The sequence below is a fragment of the Pan paniscus genome, chromosome 13, assembly GCF_029289425.2.
Source record: "Pan paniscus chromosome 13, NHGRI_mPanPan1-v2.0_pri, whole genome shotgun sequence".
Lineage (NCBI taxonomy): Eukaryota > Metazoa > Chordata > Mammalia > Primates > Hominidae > Pan > Pan paniscus.
In genome coordinates this window covers 74651342-74673694 of record NC_073262.2, presented here as the reverse complement: position 1 = coordinate 74673694, position 22353 = coordinate 74651342, and the positions used below count along the sequence as shown (strand labels likewise).

The 22353-nt window shown below is 39.5% G+C and overlaps 2 protein-coding genes across 4 annotated transcripts in view; one reads left to right on the top strand and one right to left on the bottom strand.

Moving 5' to 3' along the window:
* Positions 1-22353, top strand: part of SLC25A12 (solute carrier family 25 member 12) — a 223384-nt gene that overhangs the window by 10510 nt on the left and 190521 nt on the right. The window lies entirely within an intron of this gene.
* Positions 5630-22353, bottom strand: part of HAT1 (histone acetyltransferase 1) — a 69831-nt gene continuing 53107 nt past the window's right edge. For all 3 annotated transcript variants that reach the window (XM_003824266.5, XM_034954506.3, XM_014344003.6), the window contains exons 9-11: positions 12946-13097; positions 9900-10016; positions 5630-6076 (exon numbers count right to left, since the gene is read on the bottom strand). In XM_003824266.5, the coding sequence (XP_003824314.2) occupies positions 5909-6076; positions 9900-10016; positions 12946-13097 (437 nt within the window). In that variant the 3' untranslated portion in view covers positions 5630-5908. The remainder of the gene's footprint in view (positions 6077-9899; positions 10017-12945; positions 13098-22353) is intronic.

Here is a 22353-nt window from a genome sequence, read left to right as displayed (position 1 = left end):
AGAAAGCCCATGACTGCATTGATTTTTTTTTTACTAAGTATATGTTACATAATTTTTAAAAAATAGTGCTTAAAGTAGATGGATATTCAATCCCATAGAACAATGATTCTCAATGAAGGATGATTTTGCTCCCCACAGGACATATCTAGAGACATATTTGGTTGTCACAACTAGTGGTGGGGGTGGCACTACTGGCATCTTAGTGGGTAGAAGCCAGGGATGCTGTTAAACATCCCACAATACATAGGTCGGCCCCACACAAGAAAAAATTATCTGGCCCAAAATGTCAGTAGGACTGAAGCTGAGACACCCGGAAATACAGTGATTCTTAAGGATGCAAAGGTTTGAGAAGAGCTAAGCAAGACTAAAGGAATAAACAGAAAGGTGCATATGCCTAACCATTCAAATCATTGTGCATTTAAGATAAGGCCAGGCACAGTGGCTCACGCCTGTAATCCCATTTTGGGAGGCCGAGGTGGGTGGATCGCTTGAGCTCAGGAGTTTGAGACCAGCCTGGGCAACATGGTGAAACCCTGTCTCTACCAACAACAACAAAAATATATAAAAATTAGCCAGGTCTGGTGGCACTTGCCTGTGGTCCCAGCTACTTGGAGGGGCTGAGGATGCAATGAGCCGAGATCATGCCACTGCACTCCAGCCTGGATGACAGCGTGAGACCCTGTCTCTAACAACAAAAAAAAAGGTAATTCAAATTTCTAGCCATGAAAGAGATGGTTGGATAAGTCCAATATGCTCCTGTTTGCATAGAGTTTATTCAAATTGGGACATTATAAAGTTCCCACAACCTTAGTTTATGGTGATAATTTTAACTGTTGTAAAGGTAGTAGAGTCACTGTAAGAGTGAGGTTAGACTAATGTCCATGACTTCTAGGACTTTCATCTATTGGTATACTTGTATATGTATGCATAGCACATATACAATAGGCATTGCAGCATTGTTTGTAAAGGAAAATATTGGAAACAACATAAATATGTTACTGGTAGAGTAATGTATGATGTATCCACACAATGGAATACCATGCTGCCATTAAACAAGATAGCTCAAATAATCCCCAAAAGTAAAAAAGCAGTTAGAAAACGTGGTAGGTCATCACATATACATATGGTATATAAAAAATATATATACATACATGCTCCCTTTTGCATGTTATCTCTGAAAGATACATAAGATATTGATAACTGGTTGTTTCTGGAGGAATGCAGTGAGGAAATTTTCACTGCATGCCCTGTTGCTTTTTATTTCCATGTGCATACTTCCTATTGAAATATCACATATACGTAAACACAGCTCTGCCCAACTCAGTGAGTAAACTAAATGCACTGTATAATTCCACACCTCACAAAACAAGAATGAAATATTTATAATAGAAATGTAAAGGCATATGGGAACACAGAAAAGTTGAAGATTAAATGTTGAGAGGAAGAGTAACTTCAGGCTATATTTCAAGAGGCATTGATAATTTCAGTCATTGCTATCAAACAGACTCAAGGTTTTTTGTGTTTTTTTACTTTTTTCTTATTTTTAGAGATGGGGGTCTCTCTACGTTGCTTAGGCTAGTCTTGAACTCCTGGGCTCAAGCTATCCTCCTGCCTCAGCCTCCTAAGTAGCTGGGACTACAGGCATGTGACACCAAGTCCAGCTTTTTTTTTTCTTTTTTTTTTTTTAGAGGACAGGGTCTGGCTTTGTCACCCAGGCTGGAGTACGGTGGTGTGAACATAGCTAACTGCAACCTTGAACTCCTAAACTCAAGCGATCCTCCCGCCTCAGCCTCCCAAGTAGCCTGGCTTGCACCACCACAGGTGTGCACTACCAAGCCTAATTTTTCTTTTCGTTTTGTTTTGAGATGGAGTCTCACACTGTTCCCTGGGCTGGAGTGCACTGGTGCAATCTCGGCTCACTGCAACCTCTGCCTCCCAGGTTCAAGCGATTCTCCTCCCTCAGCTTCCCAAGTAGTTGGGATTATAGGCGCCTGCCACCATGCCCAGCTAATTGTTTTTATTTTTAGTAGAGACGGGGTTTCGCTATGTTGGCCACCAAGCCTAATTTTTAAATTTTTTGTAGACGGGGGCTTGCCATGTTGCCCAGGCTGGTCTTGAACTACTGGCCTCAAGCAGTCCCCCACCTTGGCCTCCTAAAGTGTTGGGATTACAGGCATTAGCCACCGTGCACGGCCAAACATACTTTTCTTAATACTTGCTCCTCTAAAAGTCCCTCTTAGAACAGCCTAGTGGGCTGGCATGCTTACTTGGCTGGCCTACTTGATGGAAGATGAGATGGAGTAGAAGTCAGGAGCCTAGTGTATATTCCTGGCTTTGCCAGTTACTTGTAGTGTGGCCTCTGGATTTACTGTCCATTTATAAATTGACAGTGTAGACTGCAAAACATACATTTTTTAAAAAAACAGGTAATTCATATCAAGGAAAAGATTTTACACACGCACACACAATTCAACCTTCCCAGTAAAATAAATGTAAATAAGATATTTTATCTACGGAAACAACATCCCACGTCATTGAAATTCTGTTAAAATTGGTATATACATTCACATCGGGTAGTATTTTAACGATTCTGCAAAATATGGCATGTTTATGTAATAGAGCCATAGACATATTCTTATCCTTTAACTCAGTTAACTACATTTCCCAGGAAATGATTTCACAGATACAAATATATACATGCACAAAGATATACTACTATGTTCCAAGTATATACACAGAGATATACAAATGCAAAAATAATTTTATTTGGAAGTATTATGAGTACTTTATTAAATCAGTATTTAATAGTTAAACTGGCTTTTAAATTCTAAGAAAAAGAACTTAGGAATTTAAGGAATTAAATCAGTTGACCTCTCAGGTGTATGATTCTAATCTTGTTATCAAATATAGCCTTAGTAGCTTTGCTGCCAGCTCTTCTCTAGTAGGTAAAGATGGCAGTCAATCGGAAGGTCTGATAGATTTTCAGCCTAGACAAGGCTCTGGTACAACAAACTGGGCCCCAGTAATTTGGAGACAATCAGGGACACAGTCCTTTTTCCCTCCCTTCTCACACAAACTTTGTCACGTATAAACTATGAATATCCTTGTGTGACTTAGAAAAGTGTTTTATTTTAGACATATACCACATCTACACCCACAACTGAGTATAAAAGTATAAGGGTAAGGAGAAAGGATATGAAAATGACAAACACAGAACCTAGAACAGGGAGGGAGTGAGCCTAGAGATCATTCTAGTACAACCTCAGTTTTACAGATGAAAAACCTGATGCTCAGAAGGAAATGTATGTAGAGAAAACGCAATTTATAGAGGACAGGGAAAAAGTAAGAGGCCGGGCACAGTGGCTCAACGCCTGTAATCCCAGCACTTTGGGAGGCCGAGGGCAGATCATTTGAGGTCAGAAGTTCAAGACCAGCCTGGCCAACATGGTGAAACTCTGTCTCTACTAAAAATACAAAAATTAGCTGGGCATGGTGGCTCAGGGCTGTAATCCCAGCTACTTGGGAGGCTGAGGCAGGAGAATTACTTGAACTCGGGAGGCAGAGGTTGCAGTGAGCTGCATTCCAACCTAGGCAGCAGAGACTTCGTCTCAAAACAAACAAACAATAGGAAAATCAGCATCACATTTTCTTTCTGGTTTTTATTAAAAAAAAAAATCTTGAAAGATAATTGGTTTAGATGGTATTGATGCTTTCTTCAGAGCTCATCTTTAAGTATCAGCTGTGAACTGTCAATAAAAAAATTAAAAATTAGCCGATTTAGATGAAAGACAAATTGCTTTCATATCATTTCAGAAAGGATTTTAACTGAACTAGTTCATTTTATCTGTAGCAAATTATGTACACAGATACAATCTCTCAGAAGTCAACAAGTTTTATCTATATACAGGCTTCTAAGATGAGATGGTCTGAAACTTTTATAGCTCCCTCATTTTAAGGGAACAGTAGTGCTGTTGGTATGCTGCTGGCCACAGCTATTTTGTGTCCAGAGGCTACCAGTTACTTTACTTCTCTGACAGATTTTACGGATGGAAATTGATCAAAGGACAAGATAATGCCTGTCCAACTTGGGATTCTGCCCCAAGCATCCATCAAATCAGATTTTTAAAAGTAAATTTCAACTTACATCCTGTTTTTGTTATATAATACCTTGTTTACTAGCATACATTATAAACATCTCAAACTTTGAATGATTCTGTTTCCAGCAATCTATTTATACTCTACTTCATTAAAAACAAGACTATATTAAGCAGTTTGTCATTATTTTTTCTTGCTGTATTTCAATACCTTGGTAACCTTACAGCAAATCCGAACAGATGGGCGTCTCACTTTACACAAGATATATTTTAATAATGGTGTGTAAATTGTATTTTATACACTGATTTCTATCTTCTATTTTTATTTATAGAATGTTTATGCTAACTTCTAAGTTATCTTCAAATAATATTTGATGCCAAAATTTTGGCTTTTAGGCTGTATCTAGTTTGATTTCCCTCTTACCTGCCTTCCCAAACAGTTAATAGAGTTAATAGGATTTTATTTAAAACAAAATAAAACCTATACTAAGAACATTTCCTATTATGAAAAATCAGTAAGAACTTAAACTACAAGGAAAAAAACAAACAACCCCATTAAAAAGAGACGTGAACAGACACTTTTCAAAGAAGACATACGTGTAGCCAATAAGCATATGAGTAAAAGCCCAATACCACTGATCATTAGAGAAATGTAAATCAAAACCACAATGAGGTACCATCTTACACCAGTCAGAATGGCTGTTATTAAAGTCAAAAAATAACAGATGCCAGCAAGGTAGTGGAGAAAAGGGAACACTTATAAACCGTTGGTGGAAGTATAAATTAGTCCAACCACTGTGGAAAGCAGTGTGGCAATTCCTCAAAGAGCTAAAAACAGAACTACCATTTGACCCAGCAATTCCATTACTAGGTATATACTCAGAGGAATATCATCATTCTACCATAAAGACACACGCATGCGAACATTCACTGCAGCACTATTCACAACAGCAAAGACATGGAATCAACGTAAATGTCCATCAGTGACAGATTGGATAAAGAAAATGTGGTATATACACACCACAGAATACTATGCAGTCATAAAAAAGAACAAGATCATGTATTTTGCCAGGACATGGATGGAGCTGGAAGCCATTGTCCTTAGCAAACTAACACAGGCACAGAAAACCAAATACTGTATGTTCTTACTTAACAAGTGGGAGTAAATGATGAGAACACATGGACACAAAGAAGGGAACAACAGGTACTGGGGCCTACTTGAAGGTGGAGGTTGGGAGAATAGCAGAAAAATTAACTATTGGATACTAGGCCTAGTACCTGGGTGTTGAAATAATCTGTACAAGAAACCCCCAAGACACTAGTTTACCTATGTAACAAACCTCCACATGTACCCCTGAATCTAAAAGTTAAAAAAGAAAGAAAAATCATATTGAAAAAATAAAATTACCAGGATAACCTTAAAGAAATGTTTTAAAGGTGTCAGATGTAAGATCTTAGAAGCAAAGTGTGGAAGGAATGATAAGTATTTAAGAATGAGGTTTATCGTAAGTATTTAAGAATCATATCATCACACATTAACATATCACAACTAAGCATTTATTATACTGTTTAAGAAGGGAAGCAATTGCAGTAGTATTTCAGAAGCTATATCTTTCTTTAAATGCAATATATGCTCATAAACTCTAAACAGTATTTTAAAATATACAATCTCTCCAAAAGAAAATATTCAACTAAAGATAGATAACTTTTAGTATAAGCAAAATGTCACAAGATTTTAAAATTAAAGTCATCAGATTTTTCACAGCACATTGTACAGAAAATTTGCAAGCTTCCTGTACAGAGCAGTATAATCTTTACTCTTGAGCAAGTCGTTCAATAACACGCCGGTAATCTTCCACTAGTTCTTGAAAACTCTCTTCCAGCTGTTCATGTTGCATGCTTATTTCTATTTGGTTCATCTGGTTTGTCAGTTCTTCTGGTCTGAGACATTTTCTCATCTTAGCAAGATCTCTCTGCTTTTTCTAAGTGACAAACAATTATTTGTTAGACGAAGAAAGCAAATATATTTCCTTATAGTCTTACAATTTTAAGTCTCCAATGTTAAAAATAAGAATAGTATGAATACGCCCAAACTTGTCCCACAATGTTTTTGTTTTGTTTTGTTTTGTTTTTTAAGGAAGCTTAAACATAATGTTAACCATGAATTGCAAACCCTCTAAAAAGAGTTAACAAGAAGACCTGGTATTTGTGTCCAATGATGGTAAATATAGACATGTGACTAGCAGCCCCCTCCAAAACTTTAAAGAACTCTGGGCAGTATAGACACTCAAATATTTGCTTAATAGATAGAAGACATTAGCTGAAGAAAGACAACTGAGATTAAGTGCTATTATTCTTCATTTTACTATTCAGTCATTAATTAATTACATTTTAAATTCCACCCAGTGAAGTACTTACGGGCCACACGCTAATTTTAACATAAACTGTTAGAAATGTTTCAGAAAGACAAATGGAAAACTGCTATACTTTAAAAATATATTAACTAGCATTTGAGTCTTTATTAAGTTCCAGACATACATTATCATACTAAACCCTCCTGGTTTGACTTAGGATACCGCTATGCTGAGGAGTTTGCAACAGGTAGCTGATAACAACTTTTATGCAGGACACTGTGTCAGAGATGTTTAGGATGGGACTGGAGGACTGGGCAGCTACTGCAGTAGTTCAAGCCAGAGTTGATGAAAGCCTAGATCAAGTCAGCAGCAGCAAAGATGGAGAGGACAGGGCAGATTTAGGGGAGAAAATACTGGGTGATATGAGGAAGGAAGAATGAAGAATAACTCCAAGATTCCTGGTTGGGTGGCATTATTGCAAATATGAAGCTTTCATGTTTCGGATATACTGTTCTAGAACTCCTGGGCCCAAGTGATCCACCCACCTTGGCCTCCCAAACTGCTGGGATTACAGCCATGAGCCACCACACCCGGCCCAGTTCTGGCCTTTTAGACTGGTGAACTGGCTGGACAGGTAAAGGTACTTAATAATAATATAAAAAAGAATTATCATTCTTTAAGAGTAGAAAATACTTGCATTTATGAACTACAGAGGTTCCCATTATTTGGCATTAGCTGTGTGACTACTATTTGTACTCAGAATTTCTATCTTTCATTTGTTATATTTTATATAAAAGTCACATTAATATCTAAAATATATAATTCAATAAATTATTTTACTTTAGTAAAATCTTAATACTCTTAAATGTTGCCATCTATACTGCTCTGTGCCCAAATTTCATCATTAAGACATTTTCTAGCTAACAAATATTACTTAAAGATCAAAACCTTTGGAAAGTACCATTTTTACCCATTTTCTGATGTTTCTGAATTGATAACATCAAATAATAAAACACAACTTTGGATAACTTTTGAGGAGACCATTATAATTTATTAAAAACCTGCTATATGCAGATGATGGTCTGTAAAATAGAAAAACTATTAAACTGCAATGAAATGACACTATGAGGAACTATTCATACATCTGTGTATGAATTCAAGATAAAATGATTTAGTCATAGGCAAATAATCATTTTATATTCAGAATGTGAACAGAATTACAATGACAAATTAGGAAATACAGTTGCACTGCAAAGTAAAAAGATGCTATGAAGGAAAAGTTGGGATTCAGCAAGTAGTGTCAGCCAATGAACCATCAGCATTCAAGACTGGCTCTATAAAGCAGAATCCATGGCAAATAAAACTTAAATTTTCTTTAAATTTACAAAGGAAAACCAAAACTACGTGTACCTGATACAGTTAGTTAATTTACTTTCTCAAATTGTAATGCAGAATCAACTTGGTCATTTATGTTCCCAGCTATTGTGATGTATAACCCTATAGGTATAGTATATATAAATGTAGCAACAACATTTCATCATTGAGCAACTGTACTCAATAATTATATGTTGGATAAATTAAATATTCTGCCAATCATCCCACTACTCAGCTGCAACTAGATGACAAATTTTCTTCTTTTTTGAGATGGAATTTTGCTCTTGTCACCCAGGCTGGAGTACAATGGCGCAATCTTGGCTCACTGCAACCTCTGCCTCCCAGGTTCAAGCAATTCTCCTGCCTCAGCCTCCGGAGAAGCTGGGATTACAGGCACCTCCCACCATGCCTGGCTAATTTGTGTATTTTTAGTAGACACAGGGTTTCACCATGTTGGCCAGGCTGGTCTCGAACTCCTGACCTCAGATGATCTGCCCGCCTCAGCCTCCCAAATTGCTGGGATTATAGACGTGAACCACCGCACCTGGCCTTTTTTTTTTTATTTTTATTTTTTTTTTGAGATGGAGTCTTGCTCCATTGCCCAGCCTGGATTGCAGTGGTATGATCTCAGCTCACTGCAACCTCTGCCTCCCGAGTTCAAGTGATGCCCTTGCCTCAGCCTCCCAAGTAGCTGGGATTACAGGTACCCACCACCACACCCAACTAATTTTTTATTTTTAGTAGAGGCGAGGTTTTGCCATGTTGGCCAGGCTGGTCTTGAACTCCTGAGCTCTGGTGACCTGCCCACCTCGGCCTCCCAAAGTGCTGGGATTACAGGCATGAGCCACCACGCCTTGCCTAGATAGCAAATTTTCATTCACATAAGGTGACATAAACAATATCCATCCTGACAATGTCCAAATGATAAGGCCAATTTGATCTAGGAGGGAAAATACGGAAGATGACGACGAAGTGGGAAAAAAGGGCAAGAAGAATGTTTAAAAATATAATAGTACTAACATGGTTTCGGCTATGGTAAAGTACAAAGATTATATTAATAAATAGCAATAAAGGCTATTTTTAGGAAGAAGAAAGCAAAAGCAAAGAGAATATATATGTCTAACTTTGCTTTTATCTGGGAAGAGAGAAAAAAGAGAATATATATATAACAACTGAGAAGACAAGAAACTTGGGAAAAACAACATAATTTGTTAGGGAAGAGACTAGGCATTCAGACTTTTTAAAGATGCATACAAATGAAAGAAAAGCTAACCATGGTAGACTATCCTTGGGATAAGTTTGTTTGTTTGTTTGTTCTGAGACACAGTTTCATTCTGTCACCCAGGCTGAAGTGCAGTGGCACAATCTCAGCTCACTGCAACCTCCACCTCTTGGGTTCAAGTGATTCTCGTGCCTCAGCCTCTCAAACAGCTGGGATTACAGGCACGTGTTATCATGCCCAGCTAATTTTTGTATTTTTAGTAGAGATGGGGTTTCGCCATGTTGGCCAGGGTGGTCTTGAACTCCTGACCTCAAGTGATCCACCTACCTCGGCCTCCCACAGTGCTGGGATTACAGGCGTGAGCCACTGCACCCGGGTTTTTGTTCTTTTCTTTTCTCTTCTTTTCTTTTCAGATGGAGTTTTGCTCTTGTCACCCAGGCTGGAGTGCAATGGTGCAATCTTGGCTCACAGCAACCTCCACCTCCTGGATTCAAGCGATTCTCCTGCTTCAGCCTCCCAAGTCACTGGGATTACAGGCGCCCACCACCAAGCCTAGCTAATGTTTGTATTTTTAGTAGAGACAGGGTTTCACCACGTTGGCCAGGCTGGTCTTGAACTTCTGACCTGAGGTGATCCACCCGCCTTGGCCTCCCTGAGTGCTGGGATTACAGGTGTGGGCCACCATGCCCGGCCATGAGTCAGAATTTTTATAAATTACTGGAAGAATATTTCTACTTTTGTAAAAGTTAATTTTACAAAATGACTTGGACTCTCTCATATACTGATATTTGGTAGCTTTTCTTCTGTTTTAAACAGTGAAAAGAATACAGTGTTTAAGATTCTTGAAAGTCCTACCTTATATGGGCTAATTAGTCTTCTTTTAATATCCAGTCTATAGCTTCTGTATTGTTCGGCATCACTCATGTCAGTTACCAGTAGTCGAAGAATTTCATAAACCCTTCTAGCGTGTTGCTAGAATGAAACAAAAGAAAATGCGAACATTTTCAAAGTAAAAATAATGACACTTTCCCAAAAGAACACAGGATATATTTAATATCTGCCATGAGCAAGGAATTGTGCTAGAAACCAAAGGAAAGGCAATAAAAGTAGTTGCCCTCAAGCAGTCTAGTGGGTAATACAAATGATTATGGTATGGATAATTTAATGTGGCACGATCACAGTTCACTGCAGCCTCAACCTCCTAGACTCAAGCCATCCTCCCACCTCAGCCTCCTGAGCAGCTGGGACCATAGGCATATGCACCACACCTGGCTATTTTTTTTTTTTTTTTTGTAGAAATGGGGTCTCACTTTGTTGCCCAGGCTGGTCTTCAACTCCCAGCTTCAAGCAATCCTCCTGCCTCAACCTCCCAAAGTATTAGAATTACTGGCGTAAGCCACTGCCCCAGCCTTCATGACAGATTTTAAATAGGAATGTAAGCAATATGCACAAATTTTGAGTTTTAAATAAGTCACTCTTTCAGCTACAAAGAAATGGTAGCAAAAAGAAGTGCAGAGAGACCAATCAAGAAGCTGAGTTATTACATCAGATAAAAAACAATGAGGGCATGAACTGAAACAGCACAAGTAAGAAGACCAAGGGGACAAGGACTCTAGAAACATATGAGAGGAAAAACTGACTTAAAGAAGGATGTGAAAATGTGAGTTTTCACAGCCTAGGAGAGATTTAGGAGGCAGCAGAAAATAGAAAATCTGAAGAAAATTCTAGTCTAAGGGCAAGGATTTAAGCAATGTCAGTATATAGGTAAGAGTTAAAACCATAAGGCTGGTTAAGGTCACCTGAGGAAAGCATATACAGTGATAAAAGGAGAAAGGTCAGAAACCTGCTAGTACAGTGACAGTTAAAAAGCAGACAGGGCTGGACATGGTGGCTCATGCCTGTAGTTCCAGCACTTTGGGAGGCCAAGGTGGGCAGATCGCTTGAGCCTAGCAGTTTGAGAACAGCCTGTAGGAACCCTGTCTCTACAAAAATTAGCCAGGTGTGGTGGCGTACCCCTGCAGTCCCAGCTACTTGGGAGGCTGAGGTGGGAGAGTCATTTGAGCCCAGGAGGTTGAGGCTGCAGTGAGCCGTGATTACACCACTGTACTCCACCTCAGGTGACAGAGCAAGAGACCCTGTCTCAAAAAAAAAAAAGGAAAAGGAAAAAAAAAAGACAAATGGTATCAAGGAAATATCAGAAGAATCAGGAAGTTTTTGGTAGCACTGAAGCCAAAGGAGAACCACAGTTTTTCTGTTGATGTTGTTTCACTTATGTATTTATTTGGGCAGGGAGTTGGGGTATGGATAGGTTGGGAAGGTAATATTTTCTGACTTCCTGGAAGGGAACCTGAGTTGAACCTGAAAAAATGAGTACTATCTGGCCAGGCAATTAGGAAAAGGGAGTATTTCAGGTAAAGAGAACAGAATATGTAAAGGAATACAGAAGGAAGAAGGATGTGGCAGAGTTGGGAAATGGCTAGAAGATGAGTAAAGCCAGAGCATGTGGCAAAGTAGCCAGAGCATGTGGCAAAGTACTAACAGGCTGAAGCTAGCAAGGTAGGCAGGGTCCAGATTATCATGGGCTCTTTGTGCTCTAGGTAGGGAGTTTGAATTCCTTTTTTAAGAAAGCACCATTAAAAAAAAAAAAAAATATATATATATATATATATTCATATGCCTGTTCTTTTAAAAGCTGAGCTATTAAACAAATTTCTTTTCCTTTTTTTTTTTTTTTTAAGATGCAGTCTCTCTCTGTTGCCCAGGCTGGAGTGTAGTGGCATGATCTCGGCTCACTGCAACCTCCGCCTCCCAGGTTTAAGCGATTCTTCTGCCTCAGCCTCCTGAGTAGCTGGGATTACAGGCACGCGCCACCACGCCCAGCTAATTTTTGTATTTGTAGTAGAGACATGGTTTCACCATATTGGACAGGCTGGTCTCGAACTCCTGACCTCGTGATCCACCCACCTCGGCCTCCCAAAGTGCTGGGATTACAGGCGTGAGCCACCTCGCCCGGCCTACACAAATTTCTTTTTTTTTTGAGATGGAGTCTCGCTCGGTCGCCCAGGCTGGAGTGCAGTGGCACCATCTCAGCTCACTGCAACCTCCGCCTCCCCAGGTTCAAGCAATTCTCCTGCCTCAGCCTACCGAGTAGCTAGAACTACAGGCGCATGCCACCATGACCAGCTTTTTTGTATTTTTAGTAGAGGTGGGGTTTCACCATGTTAGCCAGGATGGTGTCAATGTCCTGACCTCATGATCTGTCCGCCTCGGCCTCCCAAAGTGCTGGGATTACAGGCGTGAGCCACCACTCCCAGCCCATCTCACATACTTTCATAATCCAAATCCTACTCATTCTTCAAGGTTTACATCAAATGCCATCCTTTCTATGAAATAACCACTGATTTCCTTGCTTACATAAATGTAATAAACTTTCTTCTCTGAACTTCCATATTTATTTTTTCTGTACCTATCTTAAGACATTTACCACTTTAAAATTTAAATAGATATATAAAAGTATATAAAATGAAATACGTGTTTTACTTCAACCGTTCTTCCCACCAATAATGTCTCCAGGGGTACAACTACTTTAAAGAGTAAAAATAAGATCCTATTATCCATCTTTCCTCTGCTTGTTATGCTTAATATAGCAATAACACCTATTATCTTCCCATTTTATTAATGAGGAAACTGAGGCACGAGGTAAATTAAATTGCCATAAATCACAGAGCAAGTGTTGGAGCTAGATTTGAACTCAGGCAATTTGGCTTCAAAGCTGTACTGTTAACCATTGCTGGTTCCCACACATGTATTCTTAATGTCTTTATAATATTTTAGTTAAGGTATACACTTCAAAAATTTGTTTGTAATTTAAATCTGTTTTCCTCCTACAGAATAAAAATACCTTATTTATTTTGAACTTCTGTTGTGCCTCTATCGCCATATCTTCGTTGAATCCTTGCATTAATTTTTCCCGGGAAAAACAGGGCAAATCTTGACAAAGCTTCACAAGCACAAAGTCTCGTAATTTCACATAGCTTTTGGATGGATCTTCCGCTAAATAAATAAAGCAGAATAATATTAACATTTCCCTGATACTCAATATAATTTCTTCATCATTTGCAATCTCAACATATATGCTAGGCTAGGAAGGCAAATTAAAAAAAATTACACATACAAAATTAATTACACATAAAAAAATACAAAATTAATTTTTAATGTGTAATTTAAAAAATTACACATACAAAAGTTACAACATGAAAGGATTATTCCTTATAAATAAAACTATTATCTTTGTCAAAATAATAAATCCAATCCTTTTGCAAAGACATTTGTATTAATATTTGTGAATCAAAAGCTACCCATTTCAAATTTAAACTTTTTTTTTTGTTTGAGACAGAGTCTCACTCTGTCACTCAAGCTGGAGTGTAGTGGCATGATCATGGCTCACCACAGCCTCAACCTCCCAGGATCAGGTGATCCTCCTATTTCAGCCTCCCTAGTAGCTAGGACTACAGGCTCCCGCCACCACACTCGGCTAATTTTTGTATTTTTTGTAGAGACAGGGTTTCACCATGTTGCCCAGGCTGGTCTCGAATTCCTGGGCTCAAGTGATCAACTCGCCTCAGCCTCCCTAAGTGCTAGGATTACAAGCATAAGTGACTGCGCCCAGCCTCAGATTTAAACTTTTTAACTGGCAGGGTATCACATGCATCTTAGTTTTGATTCCAATTACAGTAGCTGTGTAAATGAGAGATTCAAATTTGGATGAACAGGTCAGGCACAGTGGCACACGCCTGTAATCTCAGCACTTTGGGAGACCTGAGGCAGGCAGATCACTTGAGGCCAGGAGTTAGAGACCAGCCTGGCCAACATGACAAAGTCATATCTCTACTAAAAATACAAAAATTAGGTTGGGCGCAGTGGCTAATGTCTGTAATCTCAGCACTTTGGGAGGCCAAGGCAGGCAGGTCACCTGAGGTCAGGAGTTCGAGAACAGCCTGATCAACATGGTGAAACCCTGTGTCTACTAAAAATACAAAAATTAGCCGAGCATGGTGGTGCATGCCTGTAATCTCAGCTACTTAGGAAATTGAGGCAGGAGAATTGCTTGAACCTGGGAGGCGGAGGCTGCAGTGAGCTGAGATCGCACCACTGTACTCCAGCCTGGGCGACAGAGCGAGACTCCTTCTCTAAACAAACAAACAAACAAACAACAAATTAGCCAGGTGTGGTCATGCACATTCCTCCCAGCTACTCAGGAGGCTGAAGCATGAGAATCACTTGACACTTGGAGGCTGAGGTTGTAGTGAGTGAGCCAAGATTGCGCTATTGCACTCCAGCCTGGGTGACAGAGACTGTCTCAAAAACAAAAAAAGAAAAAAATTCATAAAGAAAGACAAAGGACCCAGAATAGCCAAAACAATATTGAAAAAGAGCAGGCCAGGCACGGTGGCTCACATCTGTAATCCCAGCACTTTGGGAGGCCAAGGCAGGTGGATCACGAGGTCAGGAGTTCGAGACAAGCCTGGCCAACATGGTGAAACCCCGTCTCTACTAAAAATACAAAAATCAGCTGGGCATGGTGGTGGGTGCCTGTAATCCCAGCTACTTGGGAGGCTGAGGCAGAAGAATCACTTGAACCCAGGTGGCAGAGGCTGCAGTGAGCCAAGACTGTGTCACTGCACTCCAGCCTAGGCAACAGAGCAACTCCATCTGGGAAAAAATAAAAAAAGAACAAAACTTGAAGGACTCAACACGTTCTGATTTCAAAACTTACTTCAAACCTATGATAATCAACACCATGTGACACTAGCATAAGGACAGACATACACATGAATGGAACTGAACTGACAGTCCAGAAATAAAACCATAGATTTAGGTCAGTTAATCTTGGAGAAGGTTGCAAAGACAATTCAATGGGGGAAAGGAGAGTCTTTTCAACAAATGGTGATGGGACAACTGGATCTCTATCATCAAAAGAATAAAGTGGGATCCCCTTTCCTCACACCATACATAAAAATTAACCAAAATTGATCACAGTCCCAAATTTAAGAGGTAAAACTATAAAACTCTTAGAAGAAAACACAGGAGTAAATCTTCATGACCTTTGGTTAGACAATGGTTTCTTAGATGATGAGACCAAAGCATAAGCAACAAAAGAAAAAACAAATAAACTAGGTGACAAAAATTTTAAAACTCTTGTGTTTCAAATGATACCAGTAAAAAAATGAAAAAAATAACATACAGAATGGGAGACTATTTGCAAATCATGTATCTAATAAAGCACCTGTATCCAGATTCATATACATTGGTGTACAAACTCTTATAATTTGGTAAAAAAAAAAAAAAGACCCAACTAAAAAATGGGCAAAGGATCTAAATTGACATTTATCAATAAGATATATACAAGTGGATAATAAACACATGAAAAGATGCACAGTCTCCCTAGCCACAGGAAATGTGAACCAAAACCACAATGATATACCACTTCATACCTACAAGGATGGCTAGAATTAAAAACACAGTAACAAGTATTGATGAAGACGTGGAGAAACTGAAACCCTGATACACTGGTAATGGAAATGTAAAATGGTGTAGCCATTTTGGAAAATAGTCTGGTGATTCCTCAAAAAGTTAAACATAGTTACCAGATTTCCCATAATTTCCAGTCTTAGGTATATGCCCAAGAGATATGAAAACACAGGTCCACATAAAAATTTGTACATGACTGTTCCTAGTAGCATTATTTATTCATAAGAGCCAAAATGTGGGAATAATCTAAAATGTTCAACTGACCAATGAATAAAATGATATAACCACACAATGGAATATTATTTGGCAATAGGAAGAAATGAAGTACTGTTACATGCTATAAGAATGCACCTTGAAAACATGCTATGTGAAAGAAACTAGTCATATATTGCATGATTCCAATGTCCAGAATAGGCAAATTTATACAGACAGAAAGTAGATTAGTGGTTGCCTAGGGATAGGAGTTGAGGGGAGGAAAGGAGTGCTAACAGGGACTTCTTTTGGGGGTTTCTTTTATGGGGGAACAGAATATTCCAAAATTAGATTATTCACTAGGGCCGCTAGCACTTTGGGAGGCAGAGGTGGACAGATCTCTTGAGACTAGAAGTTCGAGGCCAGCCTGGCCAACATGGCAAAACACCGTCTCTACTAAAAATACAAAAATTAGCCAGGTGTGGTGGCACATTCCTGTGATCCCAGCTACTCAGGAGTCTGAGGCATGAGAGTTACTTGAACTCAGGAGGCAGAGGTTGCAGTGAGCTGCAATCACACACTGCACTCCAGCCTGGGTGACAGAGTGAGACTGTCTCAGACCAACAAAAAGATTATGGTGATGGTTGTGCTGTAAATATCATCTTAAAACTGTCTACTTTAAGTGAATGAATTATATGATGTGTTAATTATATACCAATAAAGCTATTTTTTTAAAAAGCCTGAGACAGGGTAATGTCTCATGATTCCAAGAAACACATTCATTCATTCAACTGATTTGTACTAAATACCTTTTTTATGCTTCTATGCCACAGTTAATTATACACATCATATGCATGTAGTTATTAAGTGCTATTTGACTATGACTTTAAAATAGGAAGAATTGAAATCAAGTCACTGCATCAATTTGGGATGAAATTATGATCTATTAAGAATGGTGAAATCAACAGTAAAACAAAATAAGTAAAATACAGACCTACACAGAAAATAAACCTAAGACTGTTATGTAATTTGTCACCCTATCCCATTCTTCAGTCTTTTCTCACTTTAATTTACCTGCATCATCCAGTTATATAAGCCATCCAGAAACCTGGAGGACATTTATTTCTTCTATCTGCTTCCGCCAGTATTTTTGTCAACTAATAACCTTTTTTTAACTCATTCTCCTTACCTATTCTCCCCTGTGTTATAAAATATAAACTGAACTCTGACACCACCCTATATTAAAATTGTTCAAGCATATAAGAGAGGAAAGGAAGGAACAGAAAAAATACTTGAAGAAATAATGGTCAAAAACGTCCCAAATTTGATGAAAAACACTGGTCAACACATCTAGGAAGCTCAAACTTCAACTAGGAAAAACATAAAGAGACCTACACCCAAACATGTCATAATCAAACTGTCAAAAGTGAAAGAAACAGAAAATCTTTAAAGCAGCAAGAGAAAAATGACTCATTAGAAACCAAGGAGGTCAGAAGTCAGTGGGATGACATATTCAAAGTACCAACAGGAGAACAAAACACCTATCAACCAAGAATTCTGTATCCAGCAAAACTATCCTTCAAAATAAAGGTGAAATAAAGATATTCGCAGAAAACCGAAGACTGAGGAAATCTGGTGCTAGCTGACCTGCCCAAAAGAAGTATTAAAGAACTCCTTCAGGCTAAAAGAACATAGTACCACTTAAATCTACATGAAGAAATTAAGAATACTCATAAAAATATATATAATAGTATATATAAAAGTTAGATTATTTTTTCTCTTTTCTTCTTTCAACTAATTTAAAAGACAATTACAGGCCGGGCGCGGTGGCTCACGCCTGTAATCCCAGCACTTTGGGAGGCAGAGGCGGGCGGATCATGAGGTCAGGAGATCGAGACCACCCTGGCTAACACAGTGAAACCTCGCCTCTACTAAAAATACAAAAAATTAGCCGGGCGTGGTGGCGGGCGCCTGTAGTCCCAGCTACTCAGGAGGCTGAGGCAGGAGAATGGCGTGAACCCGGAAGGCAGAGCTTGCAGTGAGCCAAGATCGCGCCACTGCACTCCAGCCTGGGCAACAGAGTGAAACTCCGTCTCAAAAAAAAAAAGGACAATTACATAAAGCAATAATTATAAACCAGTGTTTGGCTTATAGTAATACATAAGGATGTGGCCAGGAACAGTGGGTCATGCCTGTAATCCCAGCATTTTCAGAGGCCAAAGCAGGCAGACTGCTTGAGCTCAGGAGTATGGGACCAAAATGTACAAAAATTTAGCCAGGTGTGGTGGCATGCACCTTTAGTCCCAGCTACTTGGGAGGCTAAGGCAGGAGAATCGCTTGAACTTGGGAGGCGGAGGTTGCAGTAAGCCCAGGTCACACCTTTGCACTCCAGCCTGGGCAACAGGAGTAAAACCCTGCCTCCAAAAAAAAAAAAGAAAGAAAAAAAATGTAATCCTATTGAGTAGCTAGGACTACAGGTGTGTGCCACCACACTCTGCTAATTCTTTTTTTTTTTTTGGTAAAGAGATAGGGTCTTGCTATGTTGCGTAGACTGGTCTGAAACTCCTGGCCTCAAGTGATCCTCCCTCCTTGGCCTCCCAAAGTACTGGGATTATAGGCATTAGTCACTGAGCCCAGCCTAAGAAAATAACTTAAAAAAAATTTTAAAAACCACAAAGGAATTGAAATGGTTCAATAGAAAATATTATTTAACACAAAAGAAGGCAGTAAAAAAGAAACAAAATAACAAAAAGGGTTAGGTGTGGTGGCTCACACCTGTAATCCCAGCACCTTGAGAGGCCAAGGCGGGAGGATCACTTGAGCTCAAGAGTTCAAGACCAGCCTAGGCAACATAGCAGGACCTCGTCTCCACTAAAAATAAAACAAATCAGCCAAAGTGTGGTGGCATACGACTGTAGTCCTAGCTACTTGGCAGGCTGAGAGGGGAGGACAGCTTGGGCCCAGGAGTTTGAGGCTGCAGTGAGCCATGATCATGCCACTGGACTTCAGACTCTGACAGAGCGAGACCCTGTCCCCACTCCCCACCAAAAGAAATGAGACATACAGAAAACAAACAGCAAAATGGCGGGCGTAATTCCAAGCATAGTAATAATTACATTAAATGCATGTATATTAAAATATTCTAATCAAAAGACAAAGAGTGTCAGACCGAATTTTAAAAGATCCAACTATATGCTGTCCACAAGAGAAACATTTTAGATTCAAGATGGATAGGTTCAAAGTCAAATGATGAAAAAAGAAGGCTGGGTACTGTGGCTCATGCCTTTAATCACAGCACTTTGGGAGGCCAAGGCAGGCACATCACCTGAGGTCAGGAGTTTGAGACCAGCCTGACCAACATGGTGAAAACCCATCTCTACTAAAAATACAAAAATTAACCAGGTGTGGTGGTAGGCACCTGTAATTCCAGCTACCTGGGAGGCCAAGGGAGGAGAACTGGTTGAACCCGGGAGGCAGAAGTTGCAGTGAGCCAAGATTGTGCCACTGCACTCCAGTCTGAGTGACAGAGTGAGACTTCGTCTCAAAAAAAAAAAAAAAGAAAAAAGATATACCAAGCAAACAGTATGCAAGCTAGAGTGGCTATATTAATATCAGGCAAAATAGAGTGTAAGGCCAGGTGCAGTGGCTCATGCCTGTAATTCCAACACTTTGGGAGGCCAAGGCAGGTAGATCGCTTGAGCTCCGGAGTTTGAGACCAGCCTGGGCAATATGGCAAAACCCTGTCTCTATTTTTTTTTTTTTTTTAAAGAGTTTAAGACAAAAAAGTTTATTCATCAGGAAGATATTACAATTATAAACAAATGCACAACTAACAACTGAGTCCCAAAATACATGAAGAAAATACTGACAGAATTAAAGGGAGAAATAGACAATACAATAAAAAGTCTGAAATTTCAATACTACACTCTCAATAATCGATAGAACAATTAGACAGAAAATTGGCAAAGATATAGAAGGCCTGAACGGCACTATCAATCAACTTGGCCCAACTGATATTTACAGAACATTGTACTCAATAACAGCAAAATACATGTTCTTTACAAGTGTACAAGGAACAGTCATCCAGGAAAGACTTAATGTTAAGCCAGGGATCAATAAACTATGATGGCCCATGGGCCAATCTTGCCTGTGGCCTGTTTTTGTATGGTATGTGAACTAAGAATGGTTTCTAAAGGGTTGTTTAAAACAACCAAAACAACAACAAAAACCAAGTATGCAACAGAGACTGTGTGTAGCTTGCAAAGCATAAAATACAACCTATTCTTAAAAAAAAAAAAAAAAAAAAAAGTTTGCTGACCTCTAAGCTTGAACAGAAAACAAAACTCAATAAATGAAAAAGGGCTGGGCATGATGGCTCACACCTGTGATCTTAGCACTTTGGGAGGCCAAGATGGGGGCATTGCTTGAGCCCAGGAGTTCCAGACCAGCCTGGGCAACATGGCAAAACCTCGTTTCTACAAAAAAAGTAAAAATTAGCTGGGTGTGGTGGCATGCACCTGTAGGCCCAACGACTTGGGAGGCTGACGCAGGAGGATCACTTGAGGCCAGGAGGTTGAGGCTGCAGTGAGCCATGATTGTGGTACTGCACTCCAGTGTGGGCGACAGAGCAAGACTCTGTCTCAAAAGATAGCTACGTAGGTAGATAAATAGACAAACAGAATAAATGAAAAAGGTTCACTGGAAGGTCATGCAAAAATTAAATATAAAATCACATAAATAAATGAAAAAGGACCAAAGTCATACAAAATATGTTTGTTTGTTTGTTTGTTTTTTGAGACGGAGTCTTGCTCTGTCGCCTAGGCTGGAGTGCAGTGGCGCAATCTTGGTTCACCGCAAACTCTGCCTCCCAGGTTCATGCCATCCTCCTGCCTCAGCCTCCCAAGTAGCTAGGACTACAGGCACTCACCACCACGCCTGGCTAATTTTTTGTACTTTTAGTAGAGATGGGGTTTCACCATGTTAGCCAGGATGGTCTCGATCTCCTGACCTCATGATCCGCCTGCCTCAGCCTCCCAAAGTGCTGGAATTACAGGCGTGAGCCACCGCTCCCGGCTTTTTTTTTTTTTTTTTTTTGAGATGGAGTTCCGCAGTTGTTGCCCAGGCTGGAGCGCAATAGTGCCATCTCGGCTCACCGCAACCTCTGCCTCCCAGGTTCAAGCGATTCTCCTGCCTCAGCCTCTCAAGTAGCTGGGATTACAGGCACGTGCCACCACACCCGGCTAATTTTGTATTTTTTGTAGAGATGGGGTTTCTCCAAGTTGATCAGGCTGGTCTCGAACTCCTGACCTCAGATGATCTGCCAGCCTCCGCCTCTCAAAGTGTTGGGATTACAGGTGTGAGCCACCACGCCTGGCCCTAAAATATGTTCTTTAACAACAGTGGAATTAAATTCAAACTTTACAAAAGGAAACATGGGAATCCACATTATTTAGAAATTGAACAACAAGCTTTTAAATAATCCATGGATCAAAAAAGAAATCACAAGGAAAATTAAAACATATTTTGAACTGAATGAAAATGAAAGCACAATTTCTAAAAGCTTATGTGATGCAGCTATATCAATGCTTATATTTATATATAAATGTATATTATGTGTAAATATTTAGGTATTTAAATGTCTATATTAGAAAAGAAAGGCCAGGCATGGTGGCTCACACCTGTCATCTCACCACTTTGGGAGGTCAAAGTGGTCCAATCATTTGAGGCCAGGAGTTCAAGACGAGCCTGGCCAACAAAGCGAAGCCCTGTCTCTACCAAAAATACAAAAATGAGCTGGGTGCAGTGGCCCCTGCCTACAGTCCCAGCTGCTCAGGAGGCTGAGGCCTGAGAATTGCTTGAGCCTGGGAGGTGGAGGTTCTACCACTGCACTCCAGCCTGGGTGACAGAGCGAGACTCTGTCTAAAAGAAGAAAAGAAAAAAGACATCAAATCAATATAACCTAAGATTCAATCTTAACTAGATAAGGAAGGGCAAATTAAACCCAAAGTAATATGAAGCAATAATAATAATAGAGTAGAAATCAATGAAAAAGAAAACAAAAATAGACAAGTTCACATAAACACAAAGTTGGTTCTTTGAAATGATCGATGAATTGACAAACTTTTAGTTAGAATGACTGAAAAAAAAGAGAGAAAACAACATTTACCAAAATCAGGCATGAAAGAAGGGATATTCCTACCAACTTTACAAAAATTAGAAGAATTAAAAGGGAATATGCCATGAACTTTATGCCAACAAATGAGACAACTTAGATGAAACAGACAGCTTCTAGAAAAAAATTACCAAAATGACTCAAAAAGTAAATGACTATGTGAACTGACTATAACAGAGACATTTAATTACCAACTAAAAATCTTCCCACAAAGACAAGTCTACAACCAGATGGCTTTACTGGTAAATTCCATGAAACAACCTGAAGAAGACATAATGACGATCCTTCACAAACTATTCTAGAAAATAGAGGAAACAGGCCAGGCACAGTGGCTCACACCTGTAATCCCAGCACTTTGGAAGGCTGAGGCGGGCGGATCACCTGAGGTCAGGAGTTCGAGACCAGCCTGGCCAA